Source organism: Gymnoscopelus braueri (assembly GCF_963280865.1).
Source record: "Gymnoscopelus braueri genome assembly, chromosome: 23".
NCBI classification, from domain to species: domain Eukaryota; kingdom Metazoa; phylum Chordata; class Actinopteri; order Myctophiformes; family Myctophidae; genus Gymnoscopelus; species Gymnoscopelus braueri.
In genome coordinates, this window is record NC_137625.1 from 12,203,841 (window position 1) to 12,229,050 (window position 25,210).

The 25,210-nt window shown below is 42.1% G+C and overlaps 1 protein-coding gene across 4 annotated transcripts in view; it reads left to right on the forward strand.

The window, feature by feature from the left end:
- Positions 1-25,210, forward strand: part of osbpl8 (oxysterol binding protein-like 8) — a 106,107-nt gene that overhangs the window by 66,351 nt on the left and 14,546 nt on the right. For 2 of the 4 annotated variants that reach the window (XM_080421575.1, XM_080421576.1), the window contains exons 1-10: positions 4,717-5,161; positions 14,989-15,062; positions 16,043-16,123; positions 17,171-17,272; positions 17,724-17,927; positions 20,444-20,528; positions 20,863-21,028; positions 21,503-21,728; positions 23,993-24,177; positions 24,736-24,817. In XM_080421575.1, the coding sequence (XP_080277701.1) occupies positions 5,011-5,161; positions 14,989-15,062; positions 16,043-16,123; positions 17,171-17,272; positions 17,724-17,927; positions 20,444-20,528; positions 20,863-21,028; positions 21,503-21,728; positions 23,993-24,177; positions 24,736-24,817 (1,356 nt within the window). In that variant the 5' untranslated portion in view covers positions 4,717-5,010. Of the gene's footprint in view, positions 1-4,716; positions 5,162-14,988; positions 15,063-16,042; positions 16,124-17,170; positions 17,273-17,723; positions 17,928-20,443; positions 20,529-20,862; positions 21,029-21,502; positions 21,729-23,992; positions 24,178-24,735; positions 24,818-25,210 lie in introns of those variants that run through there. The other 2 variants (XM_080421573.1, XM_080421574.1) reach the window with 1 other exon arrangement.

The window sequence follows — 25,210 nt, forward strand, 5'->3', positions numbered from 1 at the left end:
CTTTAAATTTCTCTAAATATTATAAACTTTCAGGACAGCCTAAGTACAAATATCATTTATGAAAAGGCTACTATAGGCTACAGTGAAGTCATTATTCAGTCCGACTTCACTTCACATTTTCACATTTAGACTGAATGTTTCCTTTATCTAATGCACACAACTGTTTTGCCAGGTTTTATTTTTGTTGTTTCTCATAAGCGTGCATCCGTTGTCCGTCAACAACACAGTAGTCTGTGCCTTGACTTCAGTGCGCTGACTCTCTCCCCACCCGCCCCCTTGCGCTTCAACAATATGGGATAAGGCAGTTCGCATCCGGCCTACAGAGACTCAAAGGAAACAGAAAGAGCTGTGAGCATGCATATAAATGTGTGTGGACTGCACCGGATACAGTTCCAAAGAAGGCGGGTGTAATGTAATAGGCAGCATCGCAGCGAGTGGGTGCACTTGCCTCACTGTCCCTTGTACTAGCTTTTTGTGCTACGCACTAGTACGAAGGTGCCCGTAGCTGAGATATATATATATACGGCAGTGCCGTCGAGAACGCGTGTTGTAGCCAGCTGTATTGCCAATATGTTGAGCTGCTGATCTTTAGTTACCTAAGTCACGTTTATATCAAGTTGTTGTTGTCTAATGTCTAGCCTGTAATCCAGACGGATTCGCTCCATTCGGCTGACTTTTTTTTCTTTTTCACAACTTAACATCCACCGAACGGATTCCTCCGTGCTGGAAAGCCTGGTGATTCGCGGTTAGGATCTCAGGCTAGTTGTTGTCAAGCCTCATCCATATTACAGCGTGGAATTCAAGTTAACGCGAAAAATAAACCAGGCTTTCCATATGAGCCAAGATTAGAAGTAACGCAGCAGTTGTATCCTCCTCAAAACAGGGGGAAATCCAACGTGTGGACATACTATGGGTTCAGTAATAAAATAACAGAAAGATGAGGTGCCGATCTGAAAAAAGTGCTTTACCTTACATTGTTCAGACTCATGTTTGGTCTTTCTTGTCTTTAACAGTTAAAAATAAATACATCCACTCCTTCCTTCTAACGTTTTTGAGAGCCAGGGACATACATGTTTGCACTACAAATACATTTGTGCATACGCTGAGTTGAACGCCCGTGTTGTGCAGCAAAAATAGCCGACCTACAAACTCATGATCTGACGCGTTCGTGAGCTTGTAGATCGGCTCTTTTTCATGCGTCACGTCAATTATTTTATAGCAGCAATTGCTGCACGTCCCGTTCCGTTTTAACTTTACATTGTAAGATTGATATTTATATAGCCAGTGGTGGAGAAAGTACTCATATTTTTTACTTAAGTAAAAGTACCAATACTGCAGTGTAGAAATACTCTGTTGCAAGTAAAAGTACGGTAATCAAAATTTACTTGAGTAAAAGTACAAAAGTATTGGTATCAAAAAAAGTTCTAAATCTATAAAAAAAAAGCAGATCTACAAGCTCACAATATGAGCTTGTAGATCTGCTTTTTTATAGATTTAGAACTTGGTGCGCTGGTATGATCGGTCCGTCTGAAACTCGTCCAGTGAGAAACGTTCCGCGGTGCAAAAACGGGTGCGATTAAAACGTGTTAATTTTTTTTACGCGTTTTTCTGTAATTAATTGATCGAAATTAACGCGATAAAGTCCCGGCCTTAGTAAGCAGGCATTCTCTACTAGCTCAGTGGTAAAAATGGCAGCACTTGAGTGGGAGACCCAGGTTGAAATCCCGGGTAGGGCAGGAAAGTTACAGAGTTTGAGCCAATCTGCAATTCAGTAATACTGGCCTAAATCCGTACAGTAGACTGCCTACATCGGTTTTAGTTTAAGTTGTTACTATAAAGTTATTCACATGCAGGCACAGAACAGCGCCATCAGCTGATTATGAGTAGTGTGTGTTTGGATGGTTCAAGAGCAACTTGAAACATGAGACGTCACCCGAGGCAAAGCAACCTGATCAGTAGTCGCAGTTACTGTAGTCCTAAGAAGTCACCTTGGTGTGTCAGAGCCTTAATTGAGACGGCAGGAAATTCAAATGTGGAAAGTGATACAGAAGATGAGATTAAAAACACAGAAATCCCCCTCGGGAAATGTAAATAAACTGTACCACCACCTCTGTCCAAGAGAGGCTCTCCTAATGATCTCTTAATGATCCATGCCTGTGCCTATCTGGTTTTGACCCAGTCTGGAGCTTACCCATTGGGCACACTGGCACTTCTAGTACCTGACACCCGCTCACCTGATGTCCATGAGACACAAACTGACACACACTCACCCACCTGTACAGTACTGTACATGAGATACAACTAGTGTTGCACACAGATCAGATGCACAAATGACTAAGTCTGTCCAGTAAATGCTTTGTGCAAAGCTGGGATTCAAACATTTGAATTTGTAAACCTGCACCAGATATGAAGGGTTTTTAGGAACCAAGAATCCATAATGCTATATCCTTGTTGCCTGGATAGCAAAAAATATATAATGCAGGCACTTTCTCAAGCATTCTTTTTCTTTATTTGCATTTTAAAAGGACAGGTTCTCAAGAAGGTCAACTGTAATTTGCTGCTTAGGCCATGGAAAAGGTTAGCCGTTAGGGCTGCTTAAAAAGAAGGGGGGGAAATGAAGGCGATCTGAATTTTATATCTCACAGACTCTTGAGAAGTATAAAGATATTTATAACACCATGTATTGTCATATCCTGCCTGCTATTAGTTCAGAGGTTAATAAACAGAGTCACACTATTGGCAACGAAGGTCATCGACAAAGTATTTTGCCTGAGTAAGGCAAAATTCCACAACACTGTGTACATTCAGTGCTTGAGTTGTCAGTGAGTTGTGTTATATTGACCTTTCAATGCAACAGCAGTGAGGTTAGGAGAGAAATGGCACTGTTTGTGGACAAACACTCTTTGGTTGGGGTTCTCTAATTAGCCACAACGCAGGTTTACCTTACATGATGGTACAGTACATATACACATAGCACAAAATGCTGATCCTCTTTGCAGAGTTAGTATTGCCTTAATATAACCTAGAAATTGGATTTTCAAAAAGTAGATCTGTATCTTGCTGTCATTGTCTTAATTTGAGTACAGTATTACTCCAGTGCCAGTACTTGATGCAGGTGCAGAACTTTACTTTTCTTGTGCACGACAAGTAGGTTAATTCTGCCCACAGTGTGAATTATACATATAACACATCCTATTTCCCTGTGTTAATTATTTCCTGTCTGACTGTGGCTGGCACCGCAGAAGATTTATCAGTTTGCTCAGGGAGATTGTATGTTTCGTTTCCATGCAACGCCTTGACACCAGAGTGTTCTTAACTTGCTGTCGAGGTCAGTACTTTGGCTGTTTACCACTCCAAAAGGTCTGGGATGAAGCCTTGCCATGGACGATGGCAAGGTGTGATGGCACACCTTAATGGGCGACATGACACCCTAGTCACCTCTGTTGACAAACCAAAACAGTGTAAATATTGCAGCTTCTGGTCAGCCAATGTGGAAGCATAAACAAGGCAGGTCAGCTGAAAGAAATACCAGGATGCCAGCAGACACTATGTGGTTAGATCAACAATAGCAGTCTGCCCGGGAGATTGGGTTTCAGAGATAAGTGCCAAAGCCAGGCCTATTCATTTCCACACAGATAACCCCCTGTGAAAAGACTTCAACACATGCAGTCCTGTCACCTGGAGTGGGGGTATATGGGCAATGTATTGTCACCCTGCCCTCAAATGTCTGTCATCCTGGCCCTCAGCAATACAGTGCCCTGCAGTAAAGATAGAGAACACCCTCCCCTGCCGGCTTCACACGTTGGCCAATTGTGTTCATTGGAGCGTCCGCCAAGACAAGACAATCGAACCCCAGTCTCCACGGTGATGGGCAGGTATTTTTCCCCACCTGTATGCCCCCATCTCTTAAATGCATAAAGAGGTTCAGGTTTCAGGTTTTAATTTAATGTTTTCAGCAAAACAGTAGATAGGAACATGATTTGTCGCAGACATCTGGATATCCTTGCTGAGCAAATCAATGTCCTGAGCACAAAGTATCGTGATGCAAAACATAATTGGAATTAATTGTTGAAACTTCTTGATGCATGCAAAAATATATATATTTAAATGTTGCAAATGAGAAAGATCTAAGAATCTTACTCCTGGATAAAGTGTCAGTATTATATTTTTTTGCCAGATATGCTCCTATCAGTCTGTGACTGGTTGATAGGCAGCTTGTTGGTCTATAAGGATAGTTGGTAAACTAAGGAATCTGAGTATTGGTGAGACTTCATTCTATCCTCATTGGTTGTCTGTCTGTATTATTGTGTGTGTGTGTGTGTGTGTGTGTGTGTGTGTGTGTGTGTGTGTGTGTGTGTGTGTATACCGTAAATGTGACTGTGCACGCGCACGTGTGTATGTTTGTGTATGTGTGAGGCCGTGAGTGTTCTCCCCACAGAATTTAATCTGTATCACAATTACTTTTTGCCAGCACCCTTCAGAGGGTGAGATAGGATTGTTGAAACGTGATGGTTTGAGGATAAGAATAAATGAGTGACTGCAAGAGAAAGAGAGAGGATAGCAACAAACAGAGATAAGAAGTTAGACAAAAGAGCTGGGGTGTGTGTGTGTCGTAGTTGTGGAGAGAGGGAGTCGGTGGGAGTGGCTCAGCTGATTTGTCAGTTAATAATTGCAGGCGGTTCCATCTCACCCAGAGTCCCAGACACACACAGGAGGCAGAGAGCGAGAGAGAGAACAGTGTAAGGGAAGAAGTGTGTCGTGCTGGTTCACTGCCTGCTCTACTACAGTACGTACGTGCTTTGTGTGTGTGTGTATGCTTGGCGGTTTGGTGTGTGTTCGGATTGCTTGCTGCTGCTGCTACTACTGGGGGGGGTGGACAGATCGGAGCGTTCAACGACCCCCGGTGCCTCCACCCACCACGACCCCTGCTCTGCTCTGCTCCCCTGCCGTTCCCCGCACACGCCGCGGCCGCAGCCCCTTCCCAGGGCTCTGCCGCCGGCCGCCGGCCCCATGATGAAGGAGGAGGGTCTCCTGTGTCGGCGGCGTTTCTCCACGTGCGGTGGGACCTCGTCCGTGCGGCCCCAGCATCCTGGCGGACGCAAGCTCATCCGTAATGCCTCATTCGGGGGATATAACGAGCTGTCGCCCATCTCGCTGCCAGGTGGGTTGCTAGATGACTGTGCTGTGTGAAGACCGTGTTCAGTGGCTCTCTGTCCAACAGAGCAGAGTTAGATCCCTTAGTTTTACCTGGTGATGGTCTCTAGAACATTCGTGTTTCGTAGCCATAGCTACGCTTGTTGTTTATGTGAAAAGTAGAGTAAATAAAACTCACATGTTTGGACCGGTGACAGTAGATGTTATGCCTTATGAAGCTATGAAGTTGTGCTTTGGAGAAACATTATCTGGACTGCTTATATAGTGTTTGAAGTCATGTTACTTTCGATCTCATCTCGTTCGGGCTGGTTGGAGGTAAAACCTCATAGAAATCTAGACACATCAACTTTGCTAGGCTTACACAGAGTTCACACTGGAAGCACTGCGGGGGAAAAATACGCTAAAATGATTACTGAACATCAGGAGCTGGCACGGTGCTTAATGCAGCAACCAGGGAGGTACACGTACTGTATAAACAGCCCAATTAGTTAACATGGGTGCTGGTGCGTCCGGCACGAAGCACCAGTGTAAACACAGCATTAAGACCTGTCAGGATTTTAAAAGAAAATATTTAAAGACAAATTTCTCCCAACCACATGGTTCTTGTCTTTCTCTCACTTCTGTGGTGTTGAGAGCTTGAGCATACATTACAGGAGTTATTCTCACTGGATCTATCCAAAAAAAGAACTTAAAACAGAATCAACTATTTCCTGAATGCTTCCAGCTACAAGGTAATCAAGGCCAAATAGTTTCGGAGATGTTGAACCCTTATTGTATTTCATTTGTTGCCATTTGATATTGATTGTTCTCTAACAAACACAAATAGTACAGTAGCTGAATCCCACTTCAGTTTTGTCAATTGAAAACGGGCAACTGTGTTGTTAATCAGTTATTAGTGCCTCTCCTCTCCTATCCCCTCTGTTCCCCCCTGCATTATAGAGCAAAGTGGATGTTTTTTTTTGTTAAAAAAAAAAGAAGATTAAAAGCCTTTCAGCTGATCTACAGTTTCATAAATGATCAAGGCCTCTGCTCCAACTTTTGGGACACGCTAATGAACGAAAACGATAATCCTCAATCCCAGAAATGCATCTAAATCCTGAAACACTTTAACATTAACTCAATTTAACATGCATTTGTGAAATGGGTGAAAACTACACAAGCAGCACTTAAAAAGCAGGGAAATGGCAGAGGAATCCTGATCCCAATCATTTCTCTTTATGTTCTTTGTGTCTAGAAAATTTAAATGCTGCCATTTGGCCTGGTCTTACTTATAAAAGATATCTGTGACTACCTGGTAAAATAAAGGCAAAAGAAAGAGTGATTGGGATATCCTCCATCAACCTGATCACTCTCTCTCTCTCTCTCTGAGTGATTAGTGCTTTGTGTGGTTGTGTCATCCATGAGTCATTCATTGTGCCCCACAGCTCCATTCTGCTTAATTTAAGATGCTGTGTGAGAGACATGCACTTGGACAAACAGGCAGCAGCCTGCTTAAGATGCTGTGTGAGAGACATGCACTTGGACAAACAGGCAGCAGCCTGCTTAAGATGCTGTGTGAGAGACATATACTTGGGCAAACAGGCAGCAGCCTGCTTAAAGATGCTGTTTGGAAACAGCCGCCTTGCGCTCGCTTCTTTCTTACCTTTCTCTTTCACTCCCATCATAGAATACAATGAATGATATGAATACATAATATACTGAAAAAGTAAATGAAGAACACGTCATGTAATTTCAATGACATTTTATTACAAATACAAATAAAAATAAACAGTGTAGTAACATCCCTTTTGGTACGTATAAAATATACTACTACTATATAAAACATCTCTAAAGTCCAACGTGCTTCAGCCAAGTTGTGGGATAAAATGAATAATGTCATATCACTATTTATGCAAATAGGCCATGCATCCTTAGAATGTCAACAAACAGCATGTGCTTCCTTGCCCTTCTCAAATAGACTACCCATATAAAATACTGGAGCACTTGGCTCTGCACGTTTTATTAACCCATTCAATACAGGAATGCATACGTTTCATTTTAGATTTTAGCTATAACCATTATTTTATACTTTGGCTATTCAAAAATAGCAAATATACAAGCTCATACTATGAGCTTGTACTATGAGCTCATACTATGAGCTTGTAGATCTGCAAAAAAACATTTTTGCAAATCTTCGAATATATATATATATATTTAAAACGCACATTTTTAACTCCAATATTTGCTTCTGGGGGTCCCTGGAACAAAATATTTTGAGGTGGGGGTCCTTGACATGGAAAAAGTTTGAGCACCACTGATATAGCAACCAATCAGCAAAAATTATATGTATTTGGCCGCAGACCCCATCTCAAAATATTTTGTTCCAGGGACGACCCCCTAAAAGCTCGTAGCGCGCCATTTGGTGCCACGCTGTGATAATAGACTAGAAAATATTGTAATGATTGTAATGAAGATTTCCTCGTCGCAAAGAAGCCTGAACAGCCAACTGATTTCCAGATGGACGTACCTGTCACGTAAAAAAAAACACAATTGAGAAGAACTTGATTATGACATGCCATAGAATGACAAAAGAACAAGCTGAAAAAGTGTCACTAATCAAAATCTATCAAATCAAACTTAATTTATTTATTCCTTGACGTTTCCTGCTCTTCCTTCTGTAAATGAGTTTCTGACACCAGGAATGTGCGGATTGGCTGTCAGTGGATTCGATTCGGGGGGTAGAGGGGTAGAGGGGGGGGGGGGGTCTCCTCGTTTCTCAGTGGCAGGCACCTTGGATTGGCTTTTGGCAGACGGGGGTGGGGTGGGGTGCGGGAGTGGGGGGGAAAATTTTCACTGGTCGGTAGTTCTTTGAAATCTCTGTGAATCCAGGACCGCGATTGGCCGCCCAAGCTTGACTAGCAGGTTACAGCAGGCGCCACTGCCACTCCACCCCACCCCACCCTAATTTCCTGTCTCTCTAAAGGACCTGAAGCATAAACATGCCAAAAATAAATGTTAAACAAAGAAAGTAATAAACAAAGAAAGAAAAACCCACACAGAAGGCTGGTGACTCACACTCACAGAAAGTCTGGTGTGTCTTCATTTGATGTTACAGTAACTGTTATCTGTATTTGTGGTGATTATCTTCTCCTTGAACAGAATTCAGCATTGACAGTCATCCTCTATTATGAACTTGTCACAACATTGAATTATGCGTATGAATGAGGTTTTTTTGTGCTTAATTTTTTTTGCACTCAGCCATGATCCTCTGTGCCCATCTAAAACAAAATTTGAACGTGATTTACAGCTGTACTCTGAAATACCAGAGTACAGTCTTACCTGATGCAGTGCATTGTCTGGAAAAGCCTACATTTCCCAATGTTAACCAGGGCAAGGGTTCTGTAGGACGAGGTCAGTGAAGGGCCTCTACAGATTAACCAATGGTCCATTGCGCTATTTATAGAGCTCACCTACGCATTGCGTCTGCCAGGGGTAATATCACTGTCTTAATGCCTCCATCCTCACACACACACACACACACACATCCTGCTATTTGGAATATTATCCCTTCTTAATGTGAATTGTCTGGCTGAGGCGGCTGTTTGCGGATGGTTCATGCGGGTCGTGCAACGTGGTGTCTGATGATGATTGTTGTGTGCTGTGTTGTTGTTGCTAGGGGGCAAGCTAGCAGGCTGCAAATGAAACGGGAGCATGAAAACTTTTCATACGGTCAGTGTAGAAAACCTGGGAACCGGCTGTGCTCCGGCGGGTTGGTAATTGCAATGGATGATCACTCCATGGGCAGAATGACTCCACTTTCACTGTGCTGTTACAATCGATGGAGAATCATTTTAGTAGGGGCTGTATCACTGATTATTATTGACTCAGGGGTGAATCACTTTCAACCTGCCCCCCCTATTTTGCCTCCCTATTCTTCCTATTCTTGGTGTGTCATTATAGGCCAAAAATGTTTGCCACATTTCTTTCGAAAATGGTTAAAATAGCAGATCCTCAAAGCTCTAGATTGTCTAGTATTGTTAATTCATATCATGACACTTTTGGCAGTGCCACGTCTGTTTAAATGTTTGAAAGTTGTTTAATGATTTCACCATGTTGCTCAAATGAAAGTTTTGGAACACAGCAGAAATGTCATACTCTCTGTGCTGGCTTAAATTGGATACATAAACCCCCCTCCCATCCATTTTTCCACTTTCACCCGGCTCTAAGCTATCCAGAGTCAGATTAACTGAGATACCGTTGCCATGACAAGTTTCCCACATAAGTGCACTCTCTGTTGTCTGTTCCCTAAATTGATGTGTGGTACAAGTTGACGCGGCTCACAGCTTGCTGTCGTCAGTTCACCTGTTGCTATAGCAGCCTCTTCGTCTGCCACCATCTTACAAAATAGCAACATAGCACGCCGAAACATGGCTTTTGAGCACAGTCTGAAGAGGAAACATAACATTGTCTGCATCTGTGTGTAGCCTACAGTACGTGGCTGAGTATATTTTAATCCAAAGTGGACATTACCTTCTTTGCCAGCTTAGCATTGATCCTGTAGAGCAGCCTGCTGTAGGAATTCAAACGTAGCATCAACTAACATCAACTATGTCATAACTGTCATCACTGTCTGCCTCACTGAACAGTCTGATTCACATTGATTTATCTGCCTATCCATTTGTCCAAACTATGTATTTTTGAATAACATCAAAACCAGTGTTAACTATGAATGTCTCAGAGTTGAATTAACACTCAGGATTTTTAAAGTGCAACCAATGAAATCAATAGTTCATGTGAAAGGTTGTGTGTTTGGGTAAATTAAAGCAATTAGCCACAATTCAAAATATTGCGCTCTCTCTCTCTCTCTCTCTCTCTCTCTCTCTCTCTCTCTCTCTCTCTCCCCCTCACATTGCCAAAATAATTATTAGAAATAACCTCTATTTCTCTCTCTCTCACTCACTCACTCGAATTGTCTAAACTAAAGAGCTATATTGGCATGAAAAGACAGTGCTGCTCATATTGCCAAAGCAAACATGTTTACAGATAACAACAGTAGTATTATAAATAACCTATCTTTCATTCTCTCTCTCTCTCTCTCTCTCTCTCTCTCTCTCTCTCTCTCTCTCTCTCTCTCTCGCTCTCTCTCTGTCTCGCTCTCTCTCTCTCTGTGTGACATATGTGTCAGGTTTGTCGCAGAGAAGAACCACTGCAGTATCAGTAGCAGTCATGTGAATGCTATAGCCAGTCTGAGCCACACTCTCCTGCTACTCCAGCCGTACCCACACATTGATATTCATAGACATTGACGCAAACTGCATTCTCCATTCCACATTCGCTTTATTAATTCAACGGAAAGATTCTATCTAAGAAACATACAGTACACGCTTTCATCTGTTTTTGAGGGATGCTCATGGTTTTCGTTTCGTCTTTCTCTTCCTGCAGTCCATCCCAGTGACACTACCAAGCTGTACAGCTACAGTATATCTCTCATATCAATCTGGGAACCCAGAACCAAATGAGAAGGAAAAACAGCGCCCTCTGCTGTTTGTACTATCTCACTTGGCTCTGGGACAATGACGACGTAGCACACGTGCGCAAGGAAACCGGGGTTTTGGTCTGCCTTCAGCGTTTCACTTCCGGTGGTGCGACTATGTTTTCATTCCCACTAACAATATGTCTGCACGGAACACTAACACCACTTCTCCCAGAGAACATGGATCGTTTTCGTTATAAGCCCACTTGTTTCTATGACAAAAGAGCAAGTTAAAATGTGAATATCTTTTCGTGGTTTTGTCTGCTCCGCGGACGCTATTGTTAAATTAGTTTCGGTTGGTTTCGAGTGGGGAATGATCGGCGGACACGTAAATCCCGCCCACTACATTTGATTGGGTAAAGCGCGGCCTGCTTCCTGATCTGAAGGCAACGCCCACTTGTAGCCCAGTGTGTACACGTTATGACGAACCTTCACGACAGATTCCAACGCAGAGCAGAATCTGTTCTTGAGAGATTACTCTCATATTAACCAGGGGTTAGTATGAGACAGTAACAATGAGCACAATGATCTGCAATTGCAGCTTTGGTCAAAAATGTACTACTGACTGAAATGGTTAAACTTTTTAGTGTAGCGTGTTTGTGTGTATGCTTGTGCACAAGCTTTGTCTTTGTTTTAGCTCTGTATTTGGCAGATGGTTCTGTGCATATTGTACCATCTGCACTCTCTCCTGTCTTTGTACCACAAACATCACCCCGCTCAAACCCAGAACAGCGATTTCGCTGAAACGCCTCCACTGTCTAAAATTAGTACTGTCATAACGGGTGCATTTAATGCCAGAAGAAAGGCATTGGCTCTGCCGTATTTCTGTGGCTGTAGATATGAAGCATTTAAGGATCCAGCTTCGGGGGATACCAGCATCGAGTCCATCATCTCATAATAGTCAACTCTTATCTTGTGTCGGGCAATCGATTACTTTATCGATACAGATGATACAGTATGAATGTGATACAGGAAGACAACACACAAGGTCATAATGATGCCTCTTATCTTGTCTTTGACACACACACACACACACACACACACACACACACACACACACACACACACACACACACACACACACACACACACACACACACACACACACACACACACAGAGACAATGAATGTTGAGTTTGGTCCCTGTGTTTCTTCCCAGCAGACAGCTTCTTAATGTCACTCTCTGACTCATGTCCCAGTGCTGTAAGCATCCGTAGGAATGGAAAGCTTTTAGTGTAAAATGTTTAGAATGCCAGTCCATCTTCCATCTTCCTCAAAAACTAAAGAATACTAACAATTAATAGGCCTTCAACTAAATGGGGATAGTTATTGGAAATCACAGATACATGCTGATAGGTTATCCAGCAAGTTAATGTCACCAGGTAATGAACCTGGTTGTTGAAATCATGGCATAAAAGGGACAGGGACTGACGGATCTGGTTGTCCAGAGCCACAGATCCGATCGCTATGCCCATATATGGTCATGTGCATATATGGGACCGACCAACCACAAACTCGGCACATGCAGCGGCAAGGCCTCGAGGGAGTGTGGTGCCCGCCGTCGAGTAGTTTGGATATCCAGTTGTCCAGAACCGCCGATCCAACCTATATGGCCATTCCAATATATGGGCATATATATATATGACATCAGGGATCTCCATATATGGGCATAAAATGGTACATAGACTGGTACAATGGGTACTCCGACAAAGACCCAGACACTATGACTCACACATATTGGTCGGATCGGCGGTGCGGCGTAGGTGTTCGGGCAACCCAAACCTCGTGTGTGTGTGTGTGTGTGTGTGTGTGTGTGTGTGTGTGTGTGTGTGTGTGTGTGTGTGTGTGTGTGTGTGTGTGTGTGTGTGTGTGTGTGTGGGGGGGGTGTGTGTGTGGGGGGGGGTGTGTGTGTGTGACTGTGTGTATATTTGTGTGTGTACATGCATGGTGTTTTTCAAATGAACAGATTGAAAGTTCACCTTGAAGAATCACTTGGTGTAGATTTTGCTTCATTACCCTAATTATTATTTTATTAGAAGCCTCACGATACCCTGATAATCATAGCATCATAAAATGACCGTATTTGCAGTGGTGCATTGATGATCACATCTCATCATATCCATATTTATTACAATGATATGATGTATGGGTGACACTGCTATTTGCATTAAGAAACAGCAGTGAATAACCTGGATTTTGATTAGCTTAGTGCTCTTTACACACTTATCAACTCACTCTCATGTCAATTTTGATTGTCCATCTTGATCTTCACATAATCATTATTTCTTTCCTTTTGTAAATTATGGAGGATTGCTTGTGGTTGAAATGTGTTGGCAGTGTTGCTGCCTGAAAGGCCCTTGAGCTGCCCCTCTGGCTGAGGTAGGCATGGAGATGACCCTGACGAGTGGGAACAGATGGTCCAGTTGGACCTCTTATGTGTCACTGGAATACATTCTGAGGCCGATTCTATAAATGCCTTCTAAATCAGTAGTTCTCACACTTAAAAGATTTTTCAAAAACGCCTGGAAGCACTCCCAGGCCAGCCTAAGCCTTCCCCGTTTGATAAGAGTTGGATGGATAGTGTTGCACATTGTAGGTTCATACTACAGTAGGTCCAGGCTGTTTACAAATGGGTCTCTGATCAAAGCATCATGTTGATGATATTTACTATGTTTTCTAGGCAGCGACTCGGCTCACAAGCTTTTATTTTTTGAACGTCTGAGTGATCTGAATCCAGATGACCAGGATGATTTATTTGCCTGACTGGGAAAGGCAGGAACACATAATAAATGTCTCCTGATAAAACCCGAATTTATAACAGTGCCTCTTCCCAGCCAATCCGCTTGAGTGACAAACTGAGTCAGTCGATATTTAAAAGCCTTATTGCAGACTAATGGAGTTGACTAATGTTGCATAATACTGATTTGCAAGCTTGTGATTTCTGAAAGGCACATTACTATAAATCCCTCAGGATGAGGAAATCGCCAGCTGTTAATTTCATATTAGATGTAGACAATAGTGAATTGTGCTGTGCTGTTCACACTATTGAATAATGAATCTGCTGTTAATTTAGAGCATGGCTGTGGAAATGTCCTCACTGACTATCCAGATAGTTGATCATGCATTTTAGCAGCTCAAATTGATCAGCAACTTCCCGGTTGGTCTGGCAATCAAGTTCCTTCTTAAATCTAATCTAACAAGTAAGACGCGCGAACGCTGGAGGCGAACGCAGATTCGCCTCGATCTCCAGGCTTTTATTGCTTAGTTTTGCTAAAAAATAAAAGCCTGGCCCAGCGGGTCGGTGTACTCGGAGGTGGAAAAGACTGGTGATGCGAGGTTACTCGGTATGAGGAAGTGTTTCATTTCGCAACCAACCAGAGTGCAGTGGGCGTCGCTCGTAATGTTGTGTTAACGGGGCGGGGGTTGACGGACAGATCGGTGAAGCAATGGGATCAGGCGCAATCTCTCGCCGGCGAGCCAATGAGAGAATGAGAGCGTGAACACAGACGGAAAGAGACCATAAATATGGGACACACACACACACACCGCAAGCACGATGATATAGTAAGCTCCACTTGGTCGGAGGCGCGGCTTCGCCGCGCCTCCTCCCGCGTTCGCAATCAAAAACTTTAAAAGGAAGACTCCTTAGACGGAGACTAAGAAAATATATTTTTAGGCAATGAGTTAAGTTGTTGAAGGCAGTAATCTGAGTAAAGCTGAAGCATTTAGCTTTACACCCCAATTACCCACTTGTTTCAAGAAAAAACATCTAGAATCTGTTGCAATCTCCACGTCCGTATGTTGCATTCATAATGCAGTCGCAATATCCAGCAATGTAGTTGCAATGTAATAATATTTTGTCAATGTCACTCAGGCATTCTTGGCATGGAAGTGATGGTTCTTTAATCCCCATAAATCATTGCTGACGGTCTTGTAGGAGGGAACGGATGCCATGAAAAATTCAGAGCTTCTCGGTGTGCTAAGAAAGTGCAAGGGAACTGCTGCTGATGTCATCAACCGCAGGCATCTTACTGGGCAGTCTATTTTCTCCTCTGTGTTTGACTTCTGCTGAGGTATCGGCTTATATAGTTTTTCTCAGTCAGTTATTTACACATTTGCACAGACTACAACGTTGTACAGGTAGGTTTGAATCTGACTCATGATCTGTGAGTTGTATCGACTACTCTTAGTCTGCCCCATCCTTCCTGTCTCTATCCATGGCACTACCTAATACGTTATAAATCCCTTTAAATATAGTCTTAAAGAAACCCTTTAATGTTGTTCATCATTGTTGATCTTTTCCTGTTGTGTTGTCGTTCTAGGTTTCGACCGAGGGAAGGAGGACCTCCTGCCATTGCCTCTGAAAGAGGACTCACATTCCATAACCAAGAGCAAGGTGAAATCAATAATGTCTTAAAGCCATCTCTCCTCACTTCAAACGCTATACGCTACATGTGTTGGGTAGATGGCTGATTTAAGTAAAATCAAGCCAGAACCCTATCAACATCAAACCCCTCCATTTCTGTTTGTTTCACTTTCGGCATCAACGTATCGGCATCAATATAAACTCAGCCAGAGGAAACTATTCATGGTTCTTCTCTGAATAACAAGAGCAAAGACTTGGAAAACTGTACTTGGCTGGTGATACTTACTCTGTGCCCTCAAGCGCTCTCATCTCTGCCTAGAATCCCATCGTCTTGATTCCCACTCTCTATCCCATCTCACGCTCCATTCTTAAATCACTCCAGTTAGGTCATGGAGTTAGCTGACACAGATGTAGACCTGAATTGACATCTATGTGCTTCCTCATTAGAACAGCTGAGCTAATTCTGGGCTATAGCGTGTGGCCGTGGGCACTGAAAAAGTTTGCCGGCCTTGCAGGAACCAAGCGATCATATTTTTCTGCTGTGATAATGCTGCTCTCAACTTGTTTCACGCCTCAAATAGAGTAGGTGTTTACTTATTTAGGCAGTATCTTGGGTGGTATCTTGAATCAAACCACCGCACTTCAGTTCTTACAGATTGTCTTTTCTTCCCTGGAAATGTCACTGGTTAGTTTGACCGGCCTGCTAACTAGCCCGGTCACAGTTATTACATAATCGCCAGACCACAATTATTTGAGCTAATGACAATTATTTTGCATAATCGTTAGAATCATTTCCATTCATCTGTATAAAAACTGCTAGATCAAATGAATGCCAATGCCCAAAACACATTTATTTGTATGACTGCTAATAGTCCGATCCAGCCTTAATTGCAAGCCACAGATAAAAGGATAGCAATGTGGGTTTGAGTCCCGCTCAGGACCCGCGTCATATCTACCTCCTCTTTTCTGTGTGAGTTCACGGTCTGAAATATCCTCCTCTGCCCTTGTAGTCTGAAACAAAGCTCTACAATGGCTCTGACAAAGACGTGTCGGCATCCGGAGGAAAGCTCACGAAGAAGGAATCCCTCAAGGTTGGTGAATTTACCATTCCGTATCCACAAACACTAATTCATGATCCTAGAAAATCTCCCTGTCACTCCGCAGCCATGTACTGTAATCGATGTATCTGATGCATCAAAATGAAATGGAGACCCATGTCACGTTCAAAACGGAATGATTGCAACCCAAATCCCTACCAGTGTGAGATATCAGTGCAGTTGCAATTATCCATCCATTACAATTGGAAATATTCAACTTTAAAAAAAAGAAACGATAGGTGTAATGCAATGAAATTGCCTTAACCCATTAAGACCTGAGGCCGCTTCTAAACATTTTCTAAATCCTAACAGTTTTTCGGAAAAAAATGTAAAAAAATAATTTCACGATTTTTCAAAAATAGCAGATCTACAAGCTCGTAGCGCGGCACTCGGTGCCGCGCTATGAGCTTGTATATCTGCTATTTTTGAATAGCCAAAGACATCTAAAGTGACACAGATGCGTTCCAGGTATCAATGGGTTAATCCAGCTCTCCTTAATTCAAATCAATCAGATTAACCTCTTTTTGTAACTTTGAGTGTTAACAATTCTTTGTAACTTGGACCTTCAGTATGAGATACTATACATTGAATACCAATGTAGCCCTCATAAACGCAGTAGTTATTTAGCATCCTTAACTGGCCATGGACTTCACATACAACAACAAGTTGTCGCTTTGATATTTAATTCGAAATAAATTAATAAAAAAATCACAAAAAATCATCCCTTTCATTATTTTCCTTTTCATGTCCATTGTCCAGTTTTGTTTGGTGTGCACCATACTGTAGTACACGTGTATAAAAGTACTTTTATACACGTGTATAAAAGTAATAAATAGATAATTGATATAAAATATGCAGTATGTACAAATGGTGGTAGCACAGTTACAGCGGCAATTATTCAAACAAGGAATGTAGCCTGATAAAATATGCATCAATTACTTGGTATTCAGTATTAACAACCATGAGAAATGTAATTTTTCGAGTTGGTGATTTCTCCGGAGTCAACTGATAACAACCTTGTTGGCGGTGTGTCATCTGCAGGTGCAAAAGAAGAATTACAGGGAGGAGAAGAAGAGGGCCACCAAGGAACTTCTCAGTACCATCACCGATCCCTCTGTCATTGTCATGGCCGACTGGCTAAAGGTTCGATCACCCGCTGTCACTCGGCTGTCAGCCTTGCTGTTATGTCCTTGCATGCATCAGATGTTTTCACACTTGACAAAACGTACAATTCTGATAATTGGATGCTCGCTACCTTGAAATGAGGCCAAAAAATATAAAAGGGGGTTAATTTCTCCTTAGTTTCACCTCAGAGATGTTAACCACTATGAACACTAGCGTCCCTATGTCATAATAGGAGAACATTCACTGAACAAGCTCACAACGAATTTCAACTCCTTGGAAAAAAGTATACTGTACATACAGTATATATCGGTCGGATAGGCTGTTCTGGACAACTGAACCTCAAATGTATGCCTATAGATGGGCATATTGGTTGGACAGGCCGCTAAACATCATTGCACGGTTTATACGTTAAGAAATCAATATTTTTTCCACGTGTGCACGTGCGTGTGTGCGTGTGTCCTTATCACAGATCCGTGGCACTCTGAAGAGCTGGACCAAGCTATGGTGTGTGCTGAAACCAGGGGTCCTGCTCATTTACAAGACCCACAAGAACGGCCAGTGGGTTGGCACGGTGCTACTGAACGCCTGTGAGCTCATCGAGAGGCCGTCCAAGAAGGATGGCTTCTGCTTTAAGCTCTTCCACCCTCTGGAGCAGTCCATCTGGGCTGTCAAGGTGAGGAACCAACACAATACAGTACATCTGAATCTTTTCTCTTTTTTTAGGATAGGTAAAGGTTTGAGCTTTGTCTTTGTTTTAATTGCTATTATTATTTTGCTTTTTTACACTTAACTAAAGGTAAAAAAAACTGAGTTGAAAAAAGATATCATTACAGCACATACAGTACATACAGATGAATATCTGTACAGTATTAGTCAACGGGTCATAGTAAAAGATTGTGCCAGAGAAGAAAGCATCACATGCTATGAAGGCACACACTATAAAGGTTTACAGTACATACAGATTACCGTCTTTTTAAACTGTCTGTTAAGTCACAGATGAGAGGTGGACCTCCAATCTTCAGTATGATTGTGTGACAATCATACTGAAGATTGTCAAATCATCAGTGTTCATTTAAAGGCCTTTGCAGACAGGGTAAGATTTTTCGCACAAAAGAAACGGACATTATCATTTTTTTAAAGAACACATGTTCTCTATGACCTCATGCACACCGGCTCCGAATTTGCCGTGCGGCAAGTGGCTGCGGCGGTGTGTTTTTTTTTCTCCAGTCGAACCCAGTTCGATTCGTGCGTCTTTTCGCATGCGGTAAAAAGTGATTGACCAATCGCACCCTGTCTGCAAAGGCCTTTACTCTTAAGGCCTTTGCACACAGGGTGCGATTAGTCAATCAGTTTTTACCGCATGAGAAAAGACGCACGAATCGAACTGGGTTCAATTGAAAAAAAAAACGCATCGCATCGCCGCACTGTAAATTCGGAGCCGGTGTGCATGAGGTCATTGAGAACCATGTGTTCTTTTAAAAATGATATTGTCCGTTTTTTCCGTGCGAAAAATCGCACCCTGTCTGCAAAGGCCTTTAGAGTGTACAAATCAGGTCAAATTTTAAGTACAAATATATCCACTGGACATGACGCTAGTATGTCGCAGGGGTTTCCCCCCAATCCAACCCTTGATGCGAGTGCCATGTAATGGGTATACCATTGTCTCGGCCGGGGATTAAACCCTGACCTCCCAGTCTCAGGGCAGACACTCTAACCACAAGGCCACTTAGCTTTTATGAGGAAATGTACTGACTAATTTATCACTGGAGCTCAGGCCTTTTTTAAATAGCTTTTCAGGAATTATTATAGAAAAGATTATGCAGCCAGCCATGATAATTTGTTAGTACATTTTCATATCTGGAAGCCTTTTCATAAGGGAACAGACATTGTTCCTTTGCAGTGGGTTCAGCTGGTGCATTGTAAGTCCCAGTCATTATTTGGTATCCATTAACGACTACTCAACGCAGGTCTCTCTCTCTCTCTCTCTCTCTCTCTCTCTCTCTCTCTCTCTCTCTCTCTCTCTCTCTCTCTCTCTCTCTCTCTCTCTCTCTCGCTCTCTCTCTCACCTCTCTTATATATATATATATATATATGAATGTGGTGTAAAAGGGTTTAATTTTAATTAGGCTCTCCGTATTACAGTACAATGATTTCAGAATCTCAATTGTATTGATGGGTGTTGAAATAAACAGTTAAGTTGCGCAAAGCTTCACAATTATTGATTGGGATCCCTACCCCCCTCCGTCCCTTGTTATGGCTTACATAATATATTAAGGTCTTATTTTTAATAAAGTGATTTCAATCTACAATTGGAATAGATAACTGGAACATATATATCACTGGTTTTAGTTGCTTGCTAAATCTTCACTATTTTATTCACAAAGAATTACTAGCACTAGAATTATTAGCACATGAGGGCGACAATGTGGGTTTTTCAGGAAAAACATAATCTTTTTTCCATAGTCTAAATGAGCCATTGTCAAGACATGATCTTTTTTCCATAGTCTAAATAAGTCATTGTCAAGAGACTTGGTAAGAACAAGTCCCAATCTCATGACTCATACTTTGCCCACAGGAACAGCTGTGCAAAATAGAAAGGTAGCTTTGTGGAATAGACTAATAAAAATATAAGAGAATAGAGTTGCCAGAATCTTTTGTTTATTTAGTACGTAACTGTAAAAGGTCTATGGGCACACTAAATGGGAGATATTATAGGAATTGAGGCATGCCATATATTCCAAAATAAAGGTATTGTTGACATTTCCTTGGAAATGTCAACAATAAAAAAGAATAAATGGTCAGAGGATATATTGTTTAGACCAGTGGTTCTCAAACCTTTTCATGTCAAGGACCCCCAGATTGATATGTATTTGGCCATGGACCACCGTTTGAAAATATGTTGTTCCAGGGACTCCAATAAGAGTAGATTTGTCAACAATTGTAAAGATATGCCAAACTTTTTCAAAAGTAGACGATCTATAAGCTCACAACACGTCTATAATCCCCAACGACAACAAAATCCCCCTGGAACCCCCTCAAGGAACACTGGGGGTCCTCGGACTCCACTTTGACAACTAGTGCCGAAAGGGATGGGCCTTAGGTAAGACACGGGGGAAAAAAATCATTCACACTTAACTTTTATAACTCTGTATCTTGCTGTGTGTGTCCATGTTCTGCTGTGATAAACAGGGTCCCAAAGGCGAGACGGTGGGCTCCATCACCCAGCCGTTACCCAGCAGCCACCTCATCATCCGTGCCGCCTCAGAGTCTGACGGTAATCCATAACCCTTGCTACTCATAATTGTCTTCATTTTCAACAAAATCAAAATCCATGCCTTTGATCTTCTGGCCATTCATTATTTTTGTAAATATAAATTTATTTTTAATGTCTTCTTTATTTGTTTCAAAAAATTGCGAGGTTAGTAGATCTACAAGCGACCCATTGTGTGCTTGTAGATATGTTATTTTCTCTATTTGTCGTACAAAGAAGAATATTCTCTATAGGGCTTAAGTAGTTAAGAAAATGTACCCCCCCCCCTCTATTTTTGTCACAAATCGAACCCTAGTCATGTTCCTGAATGTAACATGATTTTCTGTGACCTTCGCAGGCCGTTGTTGGATGGATGCTCTAGAGCTGGCCCTGAAGTGCTCCAGCCTGCTGAAAAGGTCCATGATCCGGGAGGGCAAGGAGGACGTGAACATCGCCCCCCCTTCCGGAGAGCACTCCATCAACTTCTACAGCCTCCTCCGAGCCCACAACATGCAGGGCTTCCAGTGAGTGAGAACAAATACTTAATTAAAAATGTTGATCTCTGACTTCATGCGAACAGCCTATAACATCGGTCGTCTGTGACGGATTAGTGATGTATAACTCCAATTTGGGCAAAGTTTCAGTATAATCACAGCCCCATTAACTTACATTCTACAATTAAATAGAGTATAAAACATCACATGAAAAACGACTTATGTGGCCTACTGGCAGCATTCATACAAAGTTTGGAGTTGATCGGTCCAGCTGTTTGTGAGATTAGCTCTGCACAGACAGTATGAATTACCAATGGATGGTTACAGTATATCCATTTCCTCCAAATAATTGTGTGAAAATGAGCACTTTGTTGGTATAATAGCTCTATTTGTGAGGACTTTTGTGGTTGTTATTTGTTGAAACGTAGAGTTCGTCTGATCTGAATTGACATTTATTCCTCTTCCTGTGTCCCCCTCTCCTCCGCCCACCCTGCTCCACACTAGGTTCAACGACAGCGACCAGTTCAAGGACCCCGACCTGTACTCGGACAAGTCGGACCGTGAGGGCGAGCAGGACCACGAGGAGTCAGATCCCGAGGGCTTGGAGAAGAGCGAGGAGAGCGACAGTGACACGTCGGAGCGCCAGGATGACTCGTACATTGACCTGGACCCCAACGAGGCCCTGAGGGAAACGCCATACTTAGAGCAGTCGCACGAGGAGCTGGGAGAGGTATGCACCGGGCCACACTATTGCCTAATTTATACTCGGTCATACAACGGTGTCCTGTGTATTGTGAACGTGGCTACTTTGTGCGGGACACCGTCGTACAACTAAGAATCAGGCTAATACTGGTTTGTCTTAAGTATGTGATTTCAATAGGAGTTGTTATGCACATCCATGTTGGTCGCTGGTGCAGGACAAAAAAATTACATAATAGAATAAAAGAAGTCTGAATAAAAGAAGTTTATGTGCAAACTGGTACATACCAGTTTGTGCATAAAAAACGATTCGGAGCAGCAGCTCGGACTGCTGCGGACTTCTTTTATTCTATATTGTCTTAAGTATGTCTATAAATGTACACATTTGTTTCTTCAACAACGTTATAGGTCGTTTTCCGTTCACTTGAGTCTCAACTCCAGCACTTCCTTTTAAATTGAATTCTAGATATCTCAGCTACTGTATATTGAGGTGATTGTCAAACAGTAGGTTCTGATTGTGTGTGTGTGTGTGTGTGTGTGTGTGTGTGTGTGTGTGTGTGTGTGTGTGTGTGTGTGTGTGTGTGTGTGTGTGTGTGTGTGTGTGTGTGTGTGTGTGTGTGTGTGTGTGTGTGTGTGTGTGTGTGTGTGTGTGTGTGTGTGTGTGTGTGTGAGACTGTGTGTGTGTGTGTGTGTGTGTGTGTGTGACTGTGTGTGTGTGACTGTGTGTGTGTGTGTGAGATGAGGTGTGTGAGATGAGGTGTGTGAAATATTGATGAGGTGACATTCTACTAATGAAACACCTGCTAAATTTAGGAGCTAAATCTATTCATTCACAGTGTGTGAATCCTTCATGAAAAGATAACCAGCAACTAGATATGTAACATGTTAAAGTCTAGCTTGCGTGTTAACAGCTACTGTTCATAAATGCAATATTGTTGGCATCTCATTTCATTATTATTTTAACTAGTTTGTAGACATTCATTAAACTCATCATCACATATAAACACCAAACTGCTTAGCTAAGTTGTTGTTGATGTAACTAATGGTAAAACAAGTGTTTTAACTGTGCCAATTGCTGTAAAGTTTTGATCGTTTATTGTTGTTTACACTAGCTCGTGCAATGCTGGCCAGCTGGGGCTTTGGTTAGCTACAGTATAGGCCTAGAGGTTATATTTGTAGCCAGCGTATACATTTTTAATGGTGGATAAACTTGAGCCGAACTATGTGTGTGCATTACACGGTATTAATACACACCTTCCAACCAATGACAAAATAGCATTCATAGAACATTATGATTTGCTGAGGGACATTCTACTGGGTGCTAATATCTCCTGATACAAACACATCCACCATGTTTACCGTACCTGCCTGTAACCTAGCAACAGCCACCGAAATAATGAAACTCTGGTATAATCACATTAATACACTCAAGATTGCGCTATTCCGTTCGATATTGGCGCACCAGTGCCATTATCCCACAGTCTAATGCTCCCTCTTATGTACTATATTATTGCTTAAATATAAAACCTAGAATGCCCATGGGTGAATGTAGCAGCAGTATAAAGCATATCTTTACTGTCGGGCAGAAACCTTGTATCTCCAAATTTGAACGTATGTTTTTTCGTCACTTACTGCCCTACTTCATCATACAGGAGTGTCGAGCTAAAGTGGTGAAAATAGCCAATCTACAAGCTCACAATGCGTCGCAACGCGACACATTGTGAGCTTGTAGTTCTAGTTGTTTTCACGATTTAATTTTATGTTTTTAAATGTAATAAAAAGAAAACGTAATAATAAAAAGAAAATGGTTTGGGATAAGGTTTCCACCCGACAGTGACGATATGTGTGTTCACGTATGTGTGTAAGTACATGTGTAGCATACTGTATTTTAGATTCGTTTTTTTTACCATAATTTAATCAGGCAGTTAAAAATGTAATACAAATACACCACTAAATATAAATATAATATAAAACCCAGTTAAGCGGTATACTTAGTTGACCGGATTCCAAAGGGTTCTATACTAGGACCCCTCCTTTTTCTTCTCTCTACACTAAGTATCTTCACAGAAAATAGCAGATCTACTGGCTTAAATCTTAGCCCCAGAGAAGGGATGCCAGGGTTAATGAATGTGGGTTAAACTATAGAATTGAGTGTCACGTTTTACAGATTAAAAAAATAAAGCTCACAAATAAATAAGCATAGAAGCAGAAATAGAAATGCGACAGATGGCACACAGATGATGGACAGGGGACTGTAGAGCATTGCAGTCTAACGACATGGCCTTCCTCTCCCAGGCTGGCGAGGAGTCCCAGACAGAGACGGTGTCGGAGGAGAACAAGTCTATGATCTGGATGCTGCTGAAGCAGGTGCGACCAGGGATGGACCTGTCCAAGGTGGTGCTGCCTACCTTCATCCTGGAACCGAGGTCCTTCCTGGACAAGCTCTCTGATTACTACTTCCACGCCGACTTCTTGTCCGAGTAAGTGCCCAGTCCACTTTCCGCATGACGCGTATATCTATTTTTGCAAACCGGTTACGCAAAGACCCGCCCCCGTCTGCCTCTGATTGACCTACAAAACGGCCCCTTCTGTGACGCGCGCGGAACTGCTTCGCCCCCCCTAGTCACTGTGTCACATTCCAGGAGGACAGCACAGCCCGGTTTTCCTCTGTGGTGGAAAATAGTGCTCTGCGCTGGCACTGCCTAGGAAGGCGATAATTTACAATTTTGTGGATGGAGTTTAAATTAGACTTTAGTTGGCGCTTTCCGGTCACTTTTGAGTGGGGTGTTTTTGGTTTTGTTCCACAAAGACTTTATTACTTTATGCTAACTTCTTCATACAAAGGGGAGTTGCGACCTGAAAATTGCATAACACGTCACAACGTGACAAGTTGTGAGCTTGTAGATAGTCTATTTTTGGACATGCGACTCCATTTTGGTACAACAAAGAGTTACAGTATGATTATATAAGTTCTATGAATTGGATGACCGCCTGAGAAACGGAACAGGTGTAAATGGTGTCTTCTTGTTCCCTCCCAGGGCGGCAATAGAGGAGAACGCTTACAACCGCATGAAGAAGGTGGTGAAGTGGTACATCTCTGGATTCTACAAAAAGCCAAAGGTCAGAAGGACTGGAAGACACTTTCTTTCTTTCTTTCTATTTGTTTTTTGAACATCATACATTTAAAAAATATTTTAAAGTCACAATAAAAGGTAAAAAATTATACAGAATACAATTAAAACAAATCCAACCATCTCCATAAACCAGGAAGAAGCCATATTCTTATCATGTCCTAACCGTTTGAACAGTTTTATATTCACTCAAATCTTATGAATAAAATAATTAAACATAATTACACATTCATTATTACAACTTCATAATGCAGTACCCCCATAAAACATTTCCATCAGTATCAAAAATTTCCATTTCCCTCCTTTTTTCTGTACTTTTGAAAATGATTTTCTTATATTGGTATTAAAACATTCTTGAAGGTTCCTTGGAAATAAATATTTA